Source organism: Rhamphochromis sp. 'chilingali' (genome assembly GCF_963969265.1).
Source record: "Rhamphochromis sp. 'chilingali' genome assembly, chromosome: 15".
Lineage (NCBI taxonomy): Eukaryota > Metazoa > Chordata > Actinopteri > Cichliformes > Cichlidae > Rhamphochromis > Rhamphochromis sp. 'chilingali'.
In genome coordinates this window covers 21,420,919-21,441,323 of record NC_137942.1, presented here as the reverse complement: position 1 = coordinate 21,441,323, position 20,405 = coordinate 21,420,919, and the positions used below count along the sequence as shown (strand labels likewise).

Below are 20,405 nucleotides of genomic sequence, written 5' to 3'. Positions count from 1 at the left end.
ACACCAAACTCAAGTGATGGCAAAAGAAAAACCACTGTTCAGAAAGTTCAGACCTGTTTGACTTGGGATTTTCCTCATGTTACAGTTTGAGACATGCTGTATCCTGAGGGCCAACTCCCCAACATAACTGCATTTATAAGTCAATCCCTCTCTGGAGTTGACAGTGATAGTGATCTGTAAATATCACTTTACTGCATGAATGCAGATGACCTATAGTCTCAGCACCTTTATGTATAAAGCACACCTATGCCCAGAATCAGTTCATGAAATATGAATGAAATAAATATGTTTGAAGTGTGTAAAATCTGGCCAGTAATCACATCAAAATCCTCGGAAACTGAAACTAAGGTTTTCCAAAGTGCTCATGTATATGTTGTATGTAAGAAAACTATGAAAGCTGGGTGTAGCTCTTGAAGTAGCTGTAGCAAAACTCTGATGTGGGAGGAGTTCATGGAACAAGACTTTTAGCCAACCTTGGAGGGATTCTGGCTAACCGCCCGGTGACTCACAAGGGGAAATTGGTGCTTGACTCCCATCGTGTAATGTGGGAATATGGCACTGCTCACTTTAAGATATAGTAAAGCGTTCGGTCCCACTGACACACTGGACGGGAGGGGGTGTATTTGTTTGTATTTGTGTGTTTATAGCATGCCTGTGTTTTGTCATCCTGCTTCCTATTTTCACACACAGCATTGCTCCATTTCAAGCACCAACACCTGTCTGATCCCACACATTCCCTAATATTTTGCCTTCTGCCTGTCTGGGAACTGCTTTATCATTTATCACACTGTCAATCTGCAGGGCCTGCAAAACCCCTATACAGGAAGTCTGCCTCAGCTCTCTCATAAAAAATGTCCTAATCCCCAATCCTTTGGGTTTTACCCAATAGGTATGTGGTGGTCAGCTGGAGCCAATGTGGGTGAGGGGACTTGCCCAGTACTACCTACCTGGATGTTGTCCAGGTGTTTTTCCTGCTAATCTTGATAAGAAGAAACTGGAATGGTCTTCCAAGTCAAATTTGATTAGTCCCGCTTCTTGATCATGGGACTTGTTAACATGGCTTTGGTTGCCTGGACAGCAGGCTCCAAGGAACCTAGAAAATCATCCTGATCAGGAGGTGCTGGGCCCGAACAGAGATAAAATATCTAATAATATGGTCTGTACTCCTTGAAACTGCGACAAAGTTAAACATTTTAAGATACTAAATATGCAGTGGGTATTAAGAGAGCTAATTAAGCATTCACATCTATGGTCAGTTTACAATCACTAATTAACCTGATGTGTTTGGAGGACATGTCTGGAGTAGCTGGAGTGAATCCATGCAGACACAGGAAGATTATGCAAACTCCAAAAAAGGTAAGGGACTGGATCTGAAACCAGGGCTGTAAAGATAACACAAAACGAGTTGTGATCAGAAGTATCTAAATTGAGTAATCAATTGAATGATATTGACTGGAATCTGTGAGCTGTATCGGTGCACAGCCAGTGCTGGGAGCCAGAATGCTGGCTGTGTTGTAGCAGATCAATTACTTATTTCGCTCAAAAACATGCAAATCAATTCAAAACTTTTATCTAATTTCTTTTGCTCCAGATTTTTTGTTGATATTCTTTCTCTCTGCATTAAAATGAAACTCCCATAAAAATGAGAGACTGTTCATTTCTTTGCAAGTGAGTGAACTTACAAATTCAGCAGGGGAACAAATAATTATTTCCTCCACTGTGTTTGTTGCATGCATATTTTATTTGCTATGACATACACAGTCATTCAGATCTTAATGGATCTGACTCTTGATGGAACTGTATAAATGACCATTAAGACTGGTGCTTTGCTTGTGCTCAACACTAGTATCAGTGCATCAAGCGCTATGTATCACTTACAATTTTTTATGGGAGTTATGACATTTATGTCTCTGTTGAGCAGGGGATCTATTTGTGAGTAGTAATTTGACCAAACCCCCACTAATGGAAATAAATCACTGGGTGCTAGAAATGAGGATGATAGTTTGGAAAGAAGTAATAAAAAATTTAAATGAAATAATGACTAAAGAAAGTGTCAAAAGACCGTGGCTCTGACATGAACTCAGAATCACTGGCAGTGAAACATGTTGAACACGTTTTCACAAGCCCGTAAGACTCTGTGTTGTTCACTTTCATTCAGATTAGCAATGTGCAGCTATGTATGTGAGCTTTTGAAAATGTGATATATGTGCAGTGTAACTGCTTTTAAAATATACTTTCATAGACCTTAAAAAACTATTTCAACCTATAACTTTATTTGGACATATATCTGTAAGAGCAAACATTTAAACCTTCTTTCAAAAAGTGCAGATAAAGCTGACATACGAAAAGAAATAACGCGTGACATTTCATGACATTTAGATTTTTTTAGGTCTTGTCGTGATTTAGGTGAAAAAACCCACCCAGTCACATTAAAAAGGGAGTATATACCTACATTTTAAAAGCTTGTAGATAGACCTTTCTTAGAATCAAAGGTTCAAATTTACCTCCTTCACTAATGACACCCTGTAACATTCAGGGTCTCTTTTCCAACAACAGTTCAACATGCCGAGTCTCAATAAAGATGATTGGAATAAATAATTCTACCATAAGAAGAATAATCTACAAGTGGTGTAGATATTAGAATGTAGCAAATATATCCTAGAGTGGAGTGTTTGATACGAGAATCAGGTCTGATTGTTTTTAAATAGAACTTATCCTTTCACTTGCAAACTGCAGAGAGTAAACAAGTCTTGAGTAGTCCTAAACATGCCAAAGGAACCATCATGACAGGACAGGCCCCTGCATGGCATGTACAACGGGCAGACAGAAGAGTTGGCTGATATTGAGAAATTATATCAAAACTGAGAGACAGCACTGAGGCACTAATCATGTTAGCACAGGTACGACATCTAAGTATAAGATCCATAGATAATACTATATATGATTACCATTTGGATTTATTCATAACTTGCTTCCAACACCTTTACAAATGGAAATATTTATAAGTTCAGCAAGTCAGAAAATAGCCAACAACGGTGATTATATGGAGACCTATAGGACAATGAAATTGCTTTAAAATTGCTCGCTGAAAGCAGGTAAAACAAAGCAAGATATAAAGCTCCCACTGCGGAAAATGTCTGCCTCTCATTGATCCTTGTCAGGGAGAGTCAAAGTGTTGAAGTGGCCTCAAAAATCTAAAGGCCCTCTTATCCGTGCACTGAGGTTCATGGGGTCTTCTAGGAATGAAGCAATTTTCCAGCAGGGTTTATATATAGTGGTTTCTTATCTCACACTTAACCCGCACCAAAGCAGGTTAGGTCTGCAGCATGAGTTACCATGGTGACACACTCTTTTATGAAGTATACTGCCTCTGTGACCCTGAAAGCCCTGGGTTTAACCTAGTGGCACAACGCTAAGCCCACACACCTTCGTTAAGTATGTGTCGAAACCCATGAATCACGGTAATAATTACTGGATATTTCCACAAGGGCGCTGGATATACGGAGATGTTTTAGTGCTTCGGGTATGTGCGCTGCCTTGAATGAGACTCAGCAAGCAAAGAAAGTTACGTGGGCTGAAGAACTGTGCACTCAGTCCCCTGATTTTCTCCCACACATCTTCCCCTGCTAGACACCAGGAAAAAAAGATGTAATATATTCACTATGACTGACTCTCATGATCACAAATATGAAGCTTAATACATCTGATTTTCTGCCAATACCCTAAAACATTCTGCATTTTCCCCAGGTGCATAGATCCCTATCGAATACTAACTCGGTGTTTGGTATAATACTTTTAAGACTTGTGTGTGTGTGTGTGTGTGTGTGTGTGTGTGTGTGTGTGTGTGTGTGTGTGTGTGTGTGTGTGTGTGTGTGTGTGTGTGTGTGTGTGTGTGCGCGCACGCCCTTGGGCATTTGCTTCTGTGAATTTTCAGCAAAGCAGAGCAAGTCCAAACCAAACAGTGGGAGGGTGAGAGAAACAGCAGTGGAAGCAGATTCTCAAGGGACAAGTAAACAGACAGAGAGAAAAGATGGTGAGATTAAGATAAGGTTAGATAGATTGAGAGAGGCTGTATGTGGAGAGTGCGGAGACGGAGGGGTCAGTGAGAAGATGATGGCTTATGACAAGAAGAAAATCAAAAGAAGATATTTATTGTAGCTGATAAAAATCCCAGAAGAAGAAGAAAGCAAATAAAAGAGAGGTAATGAAAAAGAAGATGTGAGATATTTAAGAGGGTCTCTGTGGTTAAAAGAAAGTGGAGCCAAAGATAGTTTAGCACTGATTTATGAGGGAAATCTTTACATCTAAGTAGAAACTTTTTTGCGATTAGGAAAATACAGGTCAATAAATCTTTCTCCAAATGTGCCCCAAAGTTAATATTTCCAAAAACCGTTTGCTTTGTATGAACTACAGTATTTTATTAACCAGTAGTTTCCCTCAGTCTGATTTTCACCATGTCGTTCCCATCCGAAAGCATAAGCATAAAAGAGTCCAGATTCTGGGATTGTGATGTCCCCTTGAGGATTTTTCATGAACAAACACCTGAATTGAACCTGAATTAAGCTGGGAAATCCAATGATTAATACTCAGAGGGCGTCTTCTAAAAAAGGATTAGCATTTGAGAAATTATGTAATACGGTGTGGAACCCTGTAATTAAATGGAATTTCAATGTATTCTGTTTGAAAATAGAATGTAATTATACTAACAGGTAGGTACACTGGAATAAGTGAGTAACAAGTCAGACTTTTACCTGGAAACAAAGAAATAATTCAACTGCAAGTCAGTTTCATTAAGGTGTAAGTAATCTTAAGTAATGCATGACTAATCTGTACATAAATGTAAGTTAATTTATTAGTAATTTAGCAGGAAAACAAGCAACATGTCTGTATCCTACATCATAAGAAGGCTGTACTTTTTAGTATTATTGCTTTGAAAAGTCTCACCTTTTCACATCTTCATCTTTATTTCATTTTCATTATGCTGATGTGAATGGTGGATGTTTTATTATTTAGCTTGCCTTTTATTTTAACAATATAAATGCGATCAGGACTGTTCTCTCCTACCATGTTACAAGACAAAAACAGTACTGTCAAAATTTGCAGGCCTATGTCACCACATAGCTATGTCTATGAAACCAATTTTGTTTCTTTCACAATCATTGTTCAAACATAACTTTCAGACGGAGTGACTCCTTTTCTGTAAAATCCCATGAAGTCAGGCAAGGTTAAACTACTCCAAAAGCGCCAAAACAGCACGATGACAGGACGAAGCTGCTCGTGCTCAGTTGTGAGGACAGTGTTTATCATGTACATATCATGTAATTTGCTTAAATCCCTCCACGAAACAGACTCCCAGAGCTCTGCAGGCCTATCCAAATGTCTTCTTGCACATTCAAGTCCTCTGTTATGTGCCAGAAATGCAAAACAGACCGAGGTTTTAAGCACGGCCTCCCTGTCTGTTATTCTTCTAATATTCTTCTCTGATGCTTTTGTTCCTTTTTCTCCTTGCGCTCATTTTCTCAGCTGGTGTTTTCAGTTGCCTGCTGCACCATGTGGTTCAAACTCAAGACACAATGCTGCTGTTTCTCTTAGAAACCAACACCTCTTAAATAAAGAAATTATTTCTTCTGTTAGCCTCGCTGTGTTTGCCGTTCAACCCCAACATGACACTGCAAAGGTGGGATTATTTATACCTGAATCACAGCTGATGCACAAATCCGTGCTCGCTTTGCTCATTTGTGCAGCTGCATCTACATATTGCTTCCAAATAAAAAGATATGAATGACATATGCATAAAACAAACATCATTTTAGCTCTTATAAGCACACAGACACATAATATGCTGTCTGTCATGGGTAACCCTTGCTGGGATTTTGCATTCTGCAGCCAGTCAGAAGAAGGCCTGTCATGCTGTCATTTTACAGTAAGTGAATGTGATCTCACCGGTGATGAATTTTAAATGTCAGCTTGGGCTCGTAATGTCAGCAGAGCCAGCCGAACTGGACAAGACAAAGCAAAGCAAAAGCAGTTTCTATGGCAACAGAGGAAGCTGTTGTCTGTCATTCATTAGGATGGAGCGCCCCCCCCCCCCCCCCCAAATAAATAAATGATAAAGAAATAATAATAAAATAAAGTAATAAACCAAATGGTATAGTAATAATAAATTAAATGGCTCAAGTGTCTAAAGAATGGTGCCAGATTTTATTTGTTTGTTTCCAGAAGCTCACTAGAATTCCTCGTGGTGCCAGATCATAATGTATTAGAAGAACCTTATCTGCTGATATCTGTTTTCCTTGTTTACTTGGTTATTTCCATCTTTAAAAAAATCTTATTGTTATTCATCTGAAAGGGCCAATCCAGCCACTACCTGCTGTAAACTCAGAGTTACTCACTATGGACTGCCCGGTGATGTGTGTTTGGAGTTTAGAATGAAGTCAACCTGTTAGTCTGCAGCATCTTATTTTAAAATGATCCGTGGCCTATAAGTCAAAACGAGGCTCAAAAGAGGACGATGACACTCCTGTTGTTGTATTCTATATTCCGCCCTCTGGGTGTCGCTGCTGATCTGCTGTTTGCCTCGCAAGTGGAGCTGTCCTGGGTGCTGAAACGTCCCCACAAACGGAAACCTGCTGCTGGGGTAGTATGAGTATTTCTGAACACTGACTCCGAGTTGAAATGATTTGTGTTGCAGATTTTCCAGCTTTCATGGACGTTTTCAGCATTCTCAGGCTGAAGTTTTCCCTGTGCTCTGCTGCTGCAGCTTTGGATTCAGTCTATGAGTAAAGAACACTTCTCTATCTGCTCTAAACCAACAACAACTCCAAAGGTCTTTCCAAGTTGCCAGCCTGCACGACGGACACATTATTCTTCTCCATAATGGCCATCGTAAAGGTATTTTATAGAACACAGCAGCTCGTGTTCTTTTCTGAAAGGACACTTCCACCGTGTTTTATTCCCTTACAGCACACCGCGTCTTGTCTTTCCCGAAAGGCCACTCGTCATGGCATTATGCTTTGAAAGAGCACCTAAATATACACTTCAGTGTGTTAGAGTATTTTTTCTCCAAACAGAAGAGCGCCTATACAAAACCTCCAGCTCACCCTTATTACGCCAACAACTCAGAGAACCGCATTACATTTTCTGTACACCAGAGCGTTTCATCATGTTTTCTAGTTTTCCTTCACTTAAAGGACCCTTCTGAGGGCAATCGATTTCAAAGTGCTTGTAGAGGCGCTCCATCCGGATTTATCCACAACTGAGAAAAACATTACAGGACTGTGACGTGTTTTCTCCTTTTTGTTGGGCAATTTAAGCATCAGTCAGGTTCATTTTAATTATTGCAGATTTTTATTTTTATTTGTATTTTATTTATTTATTTATTTTTTTGGGGGGGCGTGGTGATTTGAAAAAATATATTACTATAATATTCACATTTTTAGAAATTATGTGTTTACCTTTATCCGCCCATTCATTTCCAAGAACGGTGTCAACTTTTGTATATCAGGCTGGATCAATAGATGGCGCTATCAGTAACGCATCCCCAGCTAAAGAGCCACTCGTGTAATAGGAACAGAGTCAGTGCTCCATCCACTCAGAGTAATTCAATGAACTCAGCAGTCCTGGGTTATTGCGCTTATGCCGCGTGGATTTTCAGGACAATTAACCAGCACCGGAGCTACGATCATAACTTATTAAAAGAGACTATCACGGCTTACATCGGTCTCGGTTCGCTCCTCAGAAGGACCATCCACCCCGCTGTCTGCACGACTCACCGTCAGGATTTCCGCTGAACTTGTTCCCAGCGAACCGGGAAGGCTGAGAAGTTGCGTTGTCTTGGACGCACTTCCCGTCGTTGTCCAGGACCCCGGCTGAAAGTTATGCCTTTGACGCCGCTCGGCACGCACACTCGCACGATGTTAAACAGAGCCGACGCTTTCTGTGAGTGTGGAAAATGATCGCAGCCAGCAGCGAGCTTTCCATTATGCTGAGGAGATGTCTTCTCACTTTCAAACCGTTCAGGTAAGAACACATTAGTTTGGCTTTTCCACGGCTTAAAGCACTAGCCTGCTGACTTTAGAAACGGTAACGCGAGAGTGCATTTCCTCTCCTTTTTGATTTTTAATATGACTTTATTTTATTATTCTTGCCTCAACGTCGTAAAAAATAAATGGGATTCAAGAGAAATATAGCAAAACCACTGCAAATTGATCGTTTAGTGTTTCCCAGACTGTGACCGATTAGTGTTTCTTGCTTCCCCCCCCCCCCACAGTAGAGCAAGTTTTAAAAGTTCAGAGCTTGTCGATTAATTGGAGTAAAGAAGCGGCCGCTGTGCCACAATTAAGATTTGCTTATTCAGCTAAAGCTTCTCCACACAAGCAGCTTGGAGAAGCAGTGGAAGCAAAGCCAGCAGACAGAAACTCATTAAAACTTCAGAGTTTGACAACACGGGCTGAACGTAAGCTCGTGAACTAAACAGCCCCGCGTAATTAGCAACCTTGACCCCGCGCAATTATCTCACATGCGGCTCTATCACAGACACTGAGGCTGTAGTTGAGCGGCTGCAGTCAGCTTTCAGCCTTGCCTTAGAAAACAAAAACAAAAGGTGTGTATGATAGAAGTGCAGGACCATCCGACCTGCAGTTCTCAGCACGGCTCCTGGAGCGTTCAGAGGAGCCTGTCTTAAGTCAATCGCTCCAAAGCGTTTGTTTTCTAAGCTTTAGAAATGTCGTGCTTCTCTCCCACATGCAGTCATTTGCCTGTAACAGAATGCTTTTGTTTTGGATTTGTGCTCGCTGAGCGCAGTGTGATGCAGCAAACCCATACATGTCATGGTTAATTTGAAATGACACAAGAGTACACAGTGCCCCCCCCCCCAAAAAAAAGGTTTTGGCTTGACTGAGACAAAATGAATTTTGAAAAATAGGTCCAAAATGTCATGAAGTATTCAGTGTCCTAAGTTTGAACTGAACTCTGCTGCATTTCCTCTGTGACATTACTCCACCTGTCCTTTGTCTTCTGCTTCTTTCTGTCTCCTGAGCTCTGTCCTTGGCTTTTGGTCTTATGTCACAAATTGCCCTTTTGTCTGTCTCCCTCTCCTGCAGGATCTTTGTGGTGGGGATCGGCTTCTTCAGCCTGTGCTTTCTAATGACTTCTCTTGGGGGCCAGTTCTCGGCCAAGCGACCCGGAGATTCCCCCTTCACCATGCGAGCTGAAGGTAAGCCTGCGGTTATACATCAGTGCCGCTCGGCAGCCTGTGACTTCAGTGGCTGTGCCCTGCACTTGTAATGAACAGGCTGGAAACATGCTGAGAGCTTCATGGGGCTTCCTTGATTACTGCCAGTGAACTGACAGACCTGCTCACTTTGCTCATCAGGAGTGCGTCAGGGGGTACCATCGCCTGGAGAGGCTCCTCTCATCTACACGCCATTTTTTTTTCCTCGTCTGCTTTCACGTCATGACCCTCTTCTGACCCGGAGGGACTCGATTTTAGTTGTAGTCGCAGCTGAAAATTGGCTCATGGTTTTGTCCATCTTTATGCCGGTTATTTTACCCCGCGTGTGGGCAAATAGTGCAGGGCCACACGGTGTGTCGTGCAGAGGAAGTAATCTACAAGTCGGCCAGATCCCGCAAGCTCAGCCAAACAAGAATAAGCAGAGCATTTAAAAGTAAAGTAGAAAATGACTCACGCTATAATCATATTTACTGGTGATTTCAAAGATAGTTTGATCATTGGAGGGCTGGAAGCTGCGTGTTTCAGGGTGACAGCTACAGTTTTCACAAGGTAATTTTAAAATACCAACAAAGGCTTCACTGTCACAGAGATCCCTCAAATGAATTCCACTCCAGAAAGAAATCCGAACTATGCGCAGCCATCCCTCAGAGAAACCGGTTATCTTTCAGGGCACGTCCTCTGTGTTTGTGCTATGTGCCTCTGCATACAAACCACTACAGCACAAGCCATTTGGGAGAGTCATTGTTAGCTTTTTGGACTTTGTGTCTCTCTAACCTTTTTATCACCGCTTGGCACAATGTTGACACTGTGTGTCATCCTCTGTGACAGAGACCAGCTGGCATTAGAAGAAGCAATGCTCCCTATCCACTGCCACCCATCCAAGGACGCCAGTTGTTACCAGTTTGTGTTAGCAACACACCACACTGATGCCAATTCATTCCTATGTAAAGTAGACAACGGCATGAATTTAATCTCTGCTGAAGAATGCAGTTTGGCTCTGGGTCGGTGAGTAAAGGGCACACCGTTGTGGTTTTTGTGCGTGCAAGCTGTAAAGATGTTGCCGACTGAATTAGTACTAGAAACGTCTTGGTTATTAAAACTAATAATTCTCAGACCAGGAAAAAAAATCTGTGTAATTCTGTAGTGTAGATGGGAATGTTGTATCAGGTGTGATCATGGGTGATAATTTTAGGGATAGCACCCGTTTATGAAAGGGTATACAGAGAAGTGGTTCAAGGTGAGGAAGCCAGAAAGGAGGGAGTGTAAGACAGGAGAGCTGTCTGATTAATTAATCGCTCACAGGCTGCAGTCAAGGGAAGCCATGAGGCCTCCGGCTCATTAAACGCTGCTAACCAGGGAGAGCCCAACCATGTAAAGGCTCATTCTCCATGTGCATTTGTGTGTTTATGCACATGTGCCTGCTTGGGAGTGAGGATTAGTGGACCAGGAGTTAGCATAATAAATTAAGTTGGGATGAGTTACTCAGTGGAGCGGCACCTCGAAGGCGATTACTGTAGCTATCGCACCCATCGAGCCTTTGCACGGGATGCTCTGGAGAGCTGCAAGAGCAAAGGCTGGATGCATCGGACCCCACATTGTAGCTCTTTTCAATTTCTTTGTGATCATTTCGTAAAAAGAGTAGAAGCACCGTAACGCCCACAGTACTTTTGTATCGATGAAAATGGCCAGGCTGTGCTGACAGGAACCGCAGCTCTGTTTACTGCTCATCTTGTGAATGACAATAACTGCCTGAAGAGCAAAAGGTGTGGAAAAAAATATGTAATTACTGGGTTGCTACCTTCTGTTTCTCTCCCCTGCCTCTACATTTCTATCATTCTCTTGGCTCTTTTTTTTTTTTTTGTTGTTGTTTTTTGTGGCTCTGCCAGAGACGGAGAAATGTACTGGGATGCAAAGCTCTATCCAGATTTAAAGTGCATGCACTTCCTTCATTACTTCCCTTTGAAAATAGGGGAAACTAATGATGTGGAAAAAGTAAGGGGGGGAAGGGGGTGGTCAGAGGGAGACCATTTCTTCCAGAGTGGGGTGCATGAAAGGCGGAGGCGTTTGATCCTAGATATCTTAAAGGCTCCAGAGGCGTACCGTAGCTTTCTAATAAGCTCTTTGAAGACCACCTTCACAGTGTGTCCTTTTGCCACGGGGGTCTTGATGCAGTTTAGCCATAAAGAGAGAAATGGGCCTAGCGCGGTTTCAGGTTTTTACCCAGTTCAGAGCAAGACGAAATGGTTCGGATGTTAATGTGCTCTTCATTCTTACATGCAAGCTCCATTACCTGAGTTGTTTTTTTTTTTTAACTGCTTTTCCTGCATCCTGTGAATTTGAATTTAATGAATATTAATTAATGAGTGAATATTAAACAGTTTTGCAGAAATTGCTCCTAAAAGAATAATAAAGTCATACAAAAGGAAATAAGATAATAATGAATAACAATCAGCTGCTTACAAGCTGCTTTAGCCTCATAAAGTGCTGAGTTACAGCAGGGCAGCAGGTGTGCGGGGAGTGTTGTTCGGCACCTTGTTTACTGCCATCCTTTCACAGACACTGATGGAACTTTTTTATTTCATGGATCAGCGATCTTCACTACGTGATGGATGAAAATGAGCCTTTTCTGACATCGATCATAGCAAAGCAAGGGTGTGGCATCTGCACGTCTAGCAAAGCTGAAAATGCGAGTTTGTTTTTTTTTATTTTTGAATAAAAAGTTTGATAATGTGCTTGAAATCGAAGCACTGTCCCTCCACCGTGTGTGTATTGGTACTATGAATAAAATAAACCCAAGTTTTCTACTGCTGGAGCTTCACCAGCAATTGAGAAGAAATGGGAAATGATTGTGCAGGTGACTGTCTGGATCTGTGCCTGACAAAGAAGAGGTGTGGATAAAAGATGACTGCTCATCATTCACACTTTCACCTGGTGAAGAGGAAAAAAAAGCAGATTTTTATTTTTTGGCTTGCATTGTGAGGCGGATATGACAATGCAGACACTGATTGCTGTTTGTGACAGTTTGTGGCTAGATTCAACCGCTAACATGCTTTCTCAGATTGTTATTTACAGCTTTCTGGTGCTGAGCATCTTTTATTTAAAGAATTGTCATCAGGGTGTATTGTGGCTGATTTATTGCATGCTATTTTCCCCCCCTCCCTTGTTTTTTGGTATTACAATAGACAGATTTAGGCGGAGATAATACTCATGCAATGTTTTTGCTGTGAACTATAAAGAAAACTGTTATTTATTAGTTTTAAGTGGTTAAGTTGACTGGACTGTTGAATTTTGTGTGTACATGTTAGCTAATTAATTGTGACCTATAGGGAAATATAAGTACAACACTTTTGATTACAACTTTCTGCAAATTAGTAGCAGTAAAATAATTGCTTCCATTGGAGTGTGGCCACAGAATATATCTGTGCTTGTAAAGTCAAAATAGAGCAAAAAAAGAAGCAATGGATTTCACACAAGCAATATGCTCTTACACCATACTGAGTCCTATGCTAGATGAAATTATTATGGTAGGCTGGTTGATTTCAATGGCTTTTTTTGGGTGGAGAGGATACTGATCAAGTATTGTCACTTACGTGAGCTGCAAACTGGGTCAGGAAGTTCACTTTCTATTCTTGTTGTATCCCTTTGCTTCCATGTATTTTTGTGTCTGTGCAAAAACAGGAAATATGTTCATGCAGAATAGTAGGCAGTGAAAGCATGAAAGAGGATAAAAGTACTACTCTTCCTTCTTGGAAAATAAGTGGAGACGCTGTGCAGGCACACAGTATGTTTCTTAGTAAACTGAGCTTTAGAAATGTACGTTTCAGAAAGTGAATTTAGGAAATTCAAGTGTAATTGATTTTGTTTTTAATAGTAGGTCCATCTCGTCCAGGGGTGGGTGATCAATTTTCTCAAGTGGCCACTTGGGAAAATTAGTCATCCACTCCTAAAGTAGCAAAGTCCCAGTTCTTAAGGTCCCAGCTCACTAGCATCATATGAGAAACCAAAACTGTTACCTTCCGCAACAGTCCCAGTTGTGAGCTGGTGCAGACCTCCACAACAGTCCCAGTTTCTCATGTGACCCCTTGACAAAAGCAGTTGCACACACCAGCTCCAGTTGGTATATTTTTAACCATTTTGAGAAGGTAATCACATGACGCTATCACAATACATTTTTCCAAAATTAAAGGTAGAATCAGAACAACCTGATGCATTGCGGTGACTGCAGAATGATCCGCAACACATAACTGAAGAAAAACTGCAAGTGAAGAAAAAAAATTGCCCTAAGATACAGAATTTATTTGCTGGTTGGTCATGTTTTTGTTATTGTAATTATTCACTTCGAATAATTTGGCAGTTAGACTAATTATCTTAATTGCCCTAATTTATTTGATAAGGACCAATCTCGGAGTCATGATGTAGTGATGGGAAACATTTGTCACATGTCCTCCAGTGTATTCATATTTGTATCACGATTGGCTATCCCTACTCAACTGAACCATTTCAGAATGATATGACCTTACTACGGGGCTTCTAATTTCCCTGCAGCAACTGAACATAGCCTGGCTGCTTATTATCCAATCTGGGAGCTATTAGAGAAGCTCAGTGTGTTCCCTTGTCTGGGAACAGGGTTTAAAAAACAGGGTGGAGTGAAAGCGAAGAGTTGTTGTACACACTATACAGGTTACCAGTTAATTTAATGTTCAAGAATTTGGACTGTGAGGAAACTAGAAGACTCCAACATGAATCCAGAAAGGTTTTAACTTTGATCCTTCAGGCCCTGAGGCACGAGTACAAAACAATTCACCACCATGCAGCTTTCTTATAATAATCCGTAATTTTTCTCCCCACAGACATAAACACATTTTTTTTCCAAGGTCTTTGCCTAAGCACATTCAATTTAAAATAATATACTGGAGACTGCACTAGAGTTTTTAAGGATCAGCTTTAATTGGAGTAGAATTAGAAAAATTATTCAAAGAGCCGCTTGTGGGATGAACCTCTTTCCTGGGAAGTCCAAACATACCTGGAGACATGCTTACCAAATGGTTCATAAGCAGCAGGTTGTTACTGGAATGTCAGTTCATGCACAAAAGAGTGAGTTTGAGTGAAAGTTAAGAGTTGTTATTTAGATTCGGGTTCAGATGCTTTTCAGTACAATGCATAAACATTTGGTCATGTGTAAGGGAAACTAATATAGAAGAGATGGAAAAAGGCGGTTACCACAGTGCAAGCTCAAACCCCAGTGACTTCACTTATAGAAAATCAAAGTCTGAAGAAACAAAACGCAAACAAAAAGAGGAAAGCACTGGGGGTGGCCATGACCCAAAAGAGCCAACAGATCCCATCCCATCTGCCGAACGTGGATAGGATCTAGCATGGATCTTAAATGGCTGCCAATGGCACTGGCACACTGCTGACACAAGCTTCAGGATCAATGCAGATCTGTGTACAGGAGGATTCTTTAAGCTTATCTTCAGAAAACTGACAGAGTTGAAGGAGCAAATTTTATCACTCAGCGGGACAACAGAAATCCTAAACCAACAACCTATGCATCCAAAGAGCTTTTCAGGATGTCTGACCGAGCCAGTCACCTTATCTGCTGGAGATTTGGGCTGTGAGACTTCACAGCAAGCAAAGCTGGAGCTTGCTCTGCTGAAGGTCTCAGAGATTATAGGGGGAGATACAAAGAGCTCCCAGACTTCATTGAAGATACAGGATTTTCCACAAAATAGTAAAATTCTTTACTGCCACCAATAACCTTTAGATATATTGTGTTAAAAGGGCTATATCTCACACATAGTTCTTTCAATATTAACATAAACCGCTGAGAAGTCTCCACTTCTTTTTCAAAATGTGCTGAAGTGCAAGGAACAAAAAACTAAATATCTACAAGCTGTAAATTAGCAACCTATGTGCTGCTGCTCTGAATAAAAATCATAAAAATCAAACATCCAATTAAAATATATTTTCACATTTGCAAATTGATAAAGGTGGAAATTCCGTGTTTCGCACCGTGCGGTGTAATCCAAAAATCATCATGCGTAGGACTAAATGTGTTGGTTTATCTGCACACTGTGGATAGAAGATTAAGGTTTTAATTGAAGTTAGAGGGAGTCGTGTTTTTAAAAAATAGTGCAGGTTGTTTCCATTTTTCCAGGCTGTCGGGCATAATAAGAGGTTGGAGCTGCATGCAGGATAAGTGACAAAGGTTTTCTGCTCTAATAGCTTCTGGATCTGGCAGCTCCCTCACATGTGCCAAAAAGCAGAGAGCAACTCAATCTCAATCAGCCTTTTCTGTAATGAATATTTGAATCTGCAGCGTGAGGACGGGGGGAGGGTTAGCTGAGCATGTCTGAGTTCAGAGCAGGAGGGAATGTATGATTTTTATCCTGGTGACAGGTGAGGTGGAGAGGTTCAGCTCTAAGCTCCCTCACGGAGAAACCTTGCCAGCCAGAGTGGATAGCAGGGAAGATTGGATTTATTTATTTAGCTTTCTGTGGTGCTAATGGGGAAAAAGAATAAATTATTGAGTAAAAGTCAGACTTTAAACACTGCTGCAATCGATAGTTTGGTTGATAGTTTGAATTTGTTTGATTTTTAGCATATACTGTATATAGATAACAAAAGCACAGTTAAAGCGAGAGGCAACAACCCTATCTTTGAACCAGAATGACGGGGAGGGAAAAGTATGGAGAAGGAACAAGTCATGATCCAAAGCATGCAAAATCATCTGTCAGTCATGGTGGAGGTAATGGTACAGCACGGGCAAGTATGGCTGCCAGCGGAAATGAGTCACTAGTGTTTATTGATGATGTGACTGCTGATAGAAGTAGCAGGATGAACTGTGAAGTCTGCAGAGCTACAGTCTCTGCTCAGATTCAGCCAAATGCTGCAAAACTGACTGAACAACACTTCACAGTGCAATTAGATAATGAGCCAAAGCATACTGCAAAAGCAACCCGGGAGTTTCTCAAGGTAAATAATGAGATATTCTTCAATGGTCAAGTCAGTCAGCTGATCTCAGGCTATAGAGCATGCTTCTTAGTCATTAAATACAAAACTGAAGGCAGAGAGACTCACAAACAAGCAGCAGCTGAAGGTGGTTGCAGTAAAGGTCTAGTAGAGCATCTCAAGGGAGGAAACGCAGCACTTTATTATGTGCAAGGGTTCTTTGTTAGATTTTAGGCTGTCAAGTATTTTAAACAGTCCTATTATGTAAAATGATCTAGGTTTGCCCAATAAATCCTCTGAAAATGGGGGACTGTGTATAAATGTCTGTAATTCTGAACCTGTTAATACAGTACTTAAATTAAAGCTGAAACTTTGCACTTTAGTCACATTGATTGAAAAATCCAATCTGTAAAAAACCAAAACTACAACAAATGTCATTGTACAAATACTCACTGGTCTAACTGTATGTCAGTACACAAAGCAATTAAAATCACTCCAACTAAAGCGACCTCAGAGTGCTGCCAATGTCCCTTTTATGCTTCTACATTAATCACCTAACAATGCAATAGTATAATGCTGGTCTATTACTGTTTTGACACAATTTAAACTTTTTTTTTTAATGACAAATCTTCAACTCTATCTTCGCATGTTTTGCAGCTTCAGCTTTAGCTCTGGTACTCTTTGAGCATTTCTGCTGTACTGCTCTTCCTCTGTACCCACACAGATTTATTCTCTTTTTAATATTTCAAGCTGTATCAATGATTCTCATTGATCTACAATGTACAGGTGGGTGGTATGACCTAAAACATGATTCCTAAACCCACTATATTTTTTTTTTCAGAGAAAAGGAAATTCTTCTCATTTATTTGTCATGTTGCATATGTTAATAGTAAACTACCCATCACTTTATTACCTAGTTTTACCAACCCAGCCTTCATCTTCAATAACAAGATTAAAAGATGCAAAAGTCTTGAAACACTCCTCATTTATTTACATTTTGCTAGGAACATAAGAAATGCAATGATTTACTGAAAAATGTAAAATGCATAGAAATACAATATATAAGGCAAGTGAGCAAAAAAGCAGCAATTTGCAAAGAAAAACCTTGAAAGACCTTCAGAGAAGAACTATTGCTCGAGAACATTTTTTTTTAAAAAAGTACAAAGTCTGGAGGCAAAATGTAAAGAAATGGGGGTGGCTTAAGACTTTTGTAATGTTTTTGATGAGCTAAAACCAAAGTGAATGTATTTATCAATCTAATGATGGTATCATGATATCCATGTCTTCACACTGAAGATGGGATCCAAGCTGCTGTTTCTGCTCACAGTCATGCAGTCTAACCTGCTGCTGGCCTTTCCTGGTCTGCCTCCGCACTCTTTTGTTCCCACTTACAAATTTGTTGCTGATTTAAGCAGACTTGCTCTTGCAAACAAACAAGGCTTGACCTTTTCCCTGACGTGTTTTCCATCATTGCAGTTCGTTTCTTTATATTGAATACATATTTTTGGAAATTAAGTAATAAAATACAAAGTCTTTTCAGCTTTTTCTTGTATGTAGTGCCTAATTACAACAATAGTCATTTCACAGCTATTTTTATTGTGTGGTATAGACTCCAGAACATTTATATAATTCAGAGGAAGCAGGTGCATTGCAGAGTCCTTCTAGCTTTATCTATCAGTAGGCTAAAGTTAAAACACCATCTTTCCCTTTAAGTAGCATCTGCACACTGCTCCTTCTTTCAAAACGGTGTACACGGCTGAAGTAGTACATGTATATAATATGACAACATGCATAAATAATAAATAAATCACCATCAATAAATGATCTTTAAAGCATTTTACTCTACACTGCAATTACTCCTAGCCGGGTAACCACATGTATGGGCCATTATATTAACCTTTCAATAAGGCAATCAGACAGAAAGCATGGTGTGGGCTGTACATGAGCGTGACATGTCCTACTTATTTTTTTTATGCTATTATGCCAAAGAGTGCAGGGCTCTTTGTTTTTGTTTTTTGTTTTTATGTCTGCAACTAAAATGAACACACATGATTTGTATGAATTTTATGATTTCAACATTGAGGTGGTATTAAAATCAGTAAACAACTCTCTGTAAACAACTTAGGCTTCACACACTCACAGCCATTTTCCAAACATACCAACATTTTCTTGGCCCAGCAGAAATGCTTGTGAAAAAGCCCAGAGGACGAGCTTTAAATGCCACTGACTTGAAGGCTGAACATGTAGGGTAAAAGCAAAGTTTGCAATTGTAGACTCAAACACTGAGGCTTGGATGGCACATAAACAATTTGCCGAAGAACTATGGCCAGAGGGCACAGACGCGGCCTAACACATTTCGCGGTGCTGATGAGCAAACTGTGTATGATTGTGGATCAAGTGATGGGGAAAGAATGGGGGAAAACACCGAGGGCCACAGCTACAAAGATAAAAAGATGCTGTATATTGGGCGGACAGGCTGGGTAAAAACTGTGGTATTGAACTTCTACACGGAGCCTGTGGGTGTATTGGAAGGCAGTTGTTTATAGCCGGTCAGCAAGTGCTTTGGACACAGCAGGCTACAGTAAAGATGGTGACCTAACTGGAATTTGTTCAGAATATTGATTGTGCTGTGGCACTTCTGAAATTGAGCCTTTAAAGGAGATTAGCTGTCGTTAAATGTGCCTTTTATTAACCAGCTGATGAGGAATGACACAGAGGAGGCGCTACATTAGCACGTAGATACACTATCAACTCCTGCTGCACCGCTGTCGGTGCACTCAGATCTGCATGGGAAATAACACATTAGCTAATGTTTCCCAAGAGACGACAGAAAACGGGAGCAAAAGGCTATCTGATGAGCAGTTGATTGCAAACATATATAAGGTTTAGTGCTAAAAATGCACTGTGCAGGAAAGGTGGGGGTGGCGGGTGGGGCACAGTCTCAGTAATAGTGATTTACTTGCACAACGTGTGAGAGCTGGATCATTATTGTGGAAAAATGTGAATTCTTCCCACACTTTAGCCCAGGGGCTTTGTTTAGATTTACTGCAGCGAGTAGACGGCAACTGATAGGGGATCATCTGAACCTAGCAAGGAGTCTGAATCCCCCTTATTAAGAAACAGACTTTCCTTTTTGTTTTTTGTTTTTAATAGATGGTTTTAAGTAGTGGTTGCAATTTTCAAATAGACGTTTATTTATGTGGCCTTACATGCTACAGTTTAGACAACATGATAATACACTAGCTTTCTTCTTTCTAATCTTCTTTTTTTTAAAAAACACTAAAATCCTGGTTCAGTGTTTTATAAAAGTATAGTATTAAACTGCTGCTATAATGCTCCAAATCTTAAAGGGAATTCATTTATTCTCTTTCTTTCTGCCCGTAGAATAAAAAATTTGTTGTCTAACTACTGAATTATTCAAAAGGAGACGTCTTTAGGCCAGTTTGACTGAGGATAATAGAAAAGCCTCAGCCAAAGAACAAAACACAGGCAGTGAAGGAAAGTATATCAGTGCAACATTTCTGTGAACCTTTTTTGAGAGGCACTCCTTTTTGGGGGGGGGCACACATACTCTCACAAACAGCAGAAGAAGTTGAGTTTTTCCTCCCCTCTCCTTATTTTATTTACTGGAGATGTAATGCAGTTTATTTATTTATTTTATGTGAAAGGTGACTTTTCCCTGCCCCGTGATAAATGAACCCTGACAAGGGAAGTGCAGCCTGCACACATTGCAGTTTCCAAAGCCTAATGCAATTGATGAGGGAACGCTCAAAGGTGAGGTTTTATTTTCACTCTCTGAGAACAATATGAGGCTATTGTTGGTTTCGGATGTTTTCTTTTTTTCAGGAATTCAGGCTACAAATTCACTCCAAAGTCCCAAGAGTGGCACTCTTTTTCTCGGTTCTTCAATTTTTTTTCTCATCAAAAGCGACTTAAGACCTACCGCCTGAGGCACGCCGAGCTATTTGTGTTTTCTTGGTAATTCGTGCATTTACATTTTAAAATGAATACTTGACGTTGGGCTTAGTGTGACTGAAGCAAACAGCAAAGGGTCAGGACCTTGGCTCAGCATTCTGCTTTGACCTGGTTGTCTGTTTCTGCAAGCCTGTTAATTGACTGGGTATTTGTAAACTGCACCCTTCTGGGTTACCACCAGTCAGGTCATTAATAATCTGAACTAAGCGCCAAATAAGTCCAACACTGAGAGTCTAATTTGACCATT

The 20,405-nt window shown here is 40.6% G+C and overlaps 1 protein-coding gene across 1 annotated transcript in view; it reads left to right on the top strand.

Moving 5' to 3' along the window:
* Positions 1 to 7,615: 7,615 nt before the first annotated feature.
* mgat5b (alpha-1,6-mannosylglycoprotein 6-beta-N-acetylglucosaminyltransferase B) overlaps positions 7,616 to 20,405 on the top strand; it is a gene marked incomplete at its 3' end in the record, with an annotated part of 29,628 nt that continues 16,838 nt past the window's right edge. Inside the window, exons 1-2 of the mRNA XM_080905274.1 lie at positions 7,616 to 8,019; positions 9,102 to 9,214. Coding sequence (XP_080761400.1) covers positions 7,952 to 8,019; positions 9,102 to 9,214 — 181 coding nt within the window. The 5' untranslated portion in view covers positions 7,616 to 7,951. The remainder of the gene's footprint in view (positions 8,020 to 9,101; positions 9,215 to 20,405) is intronic.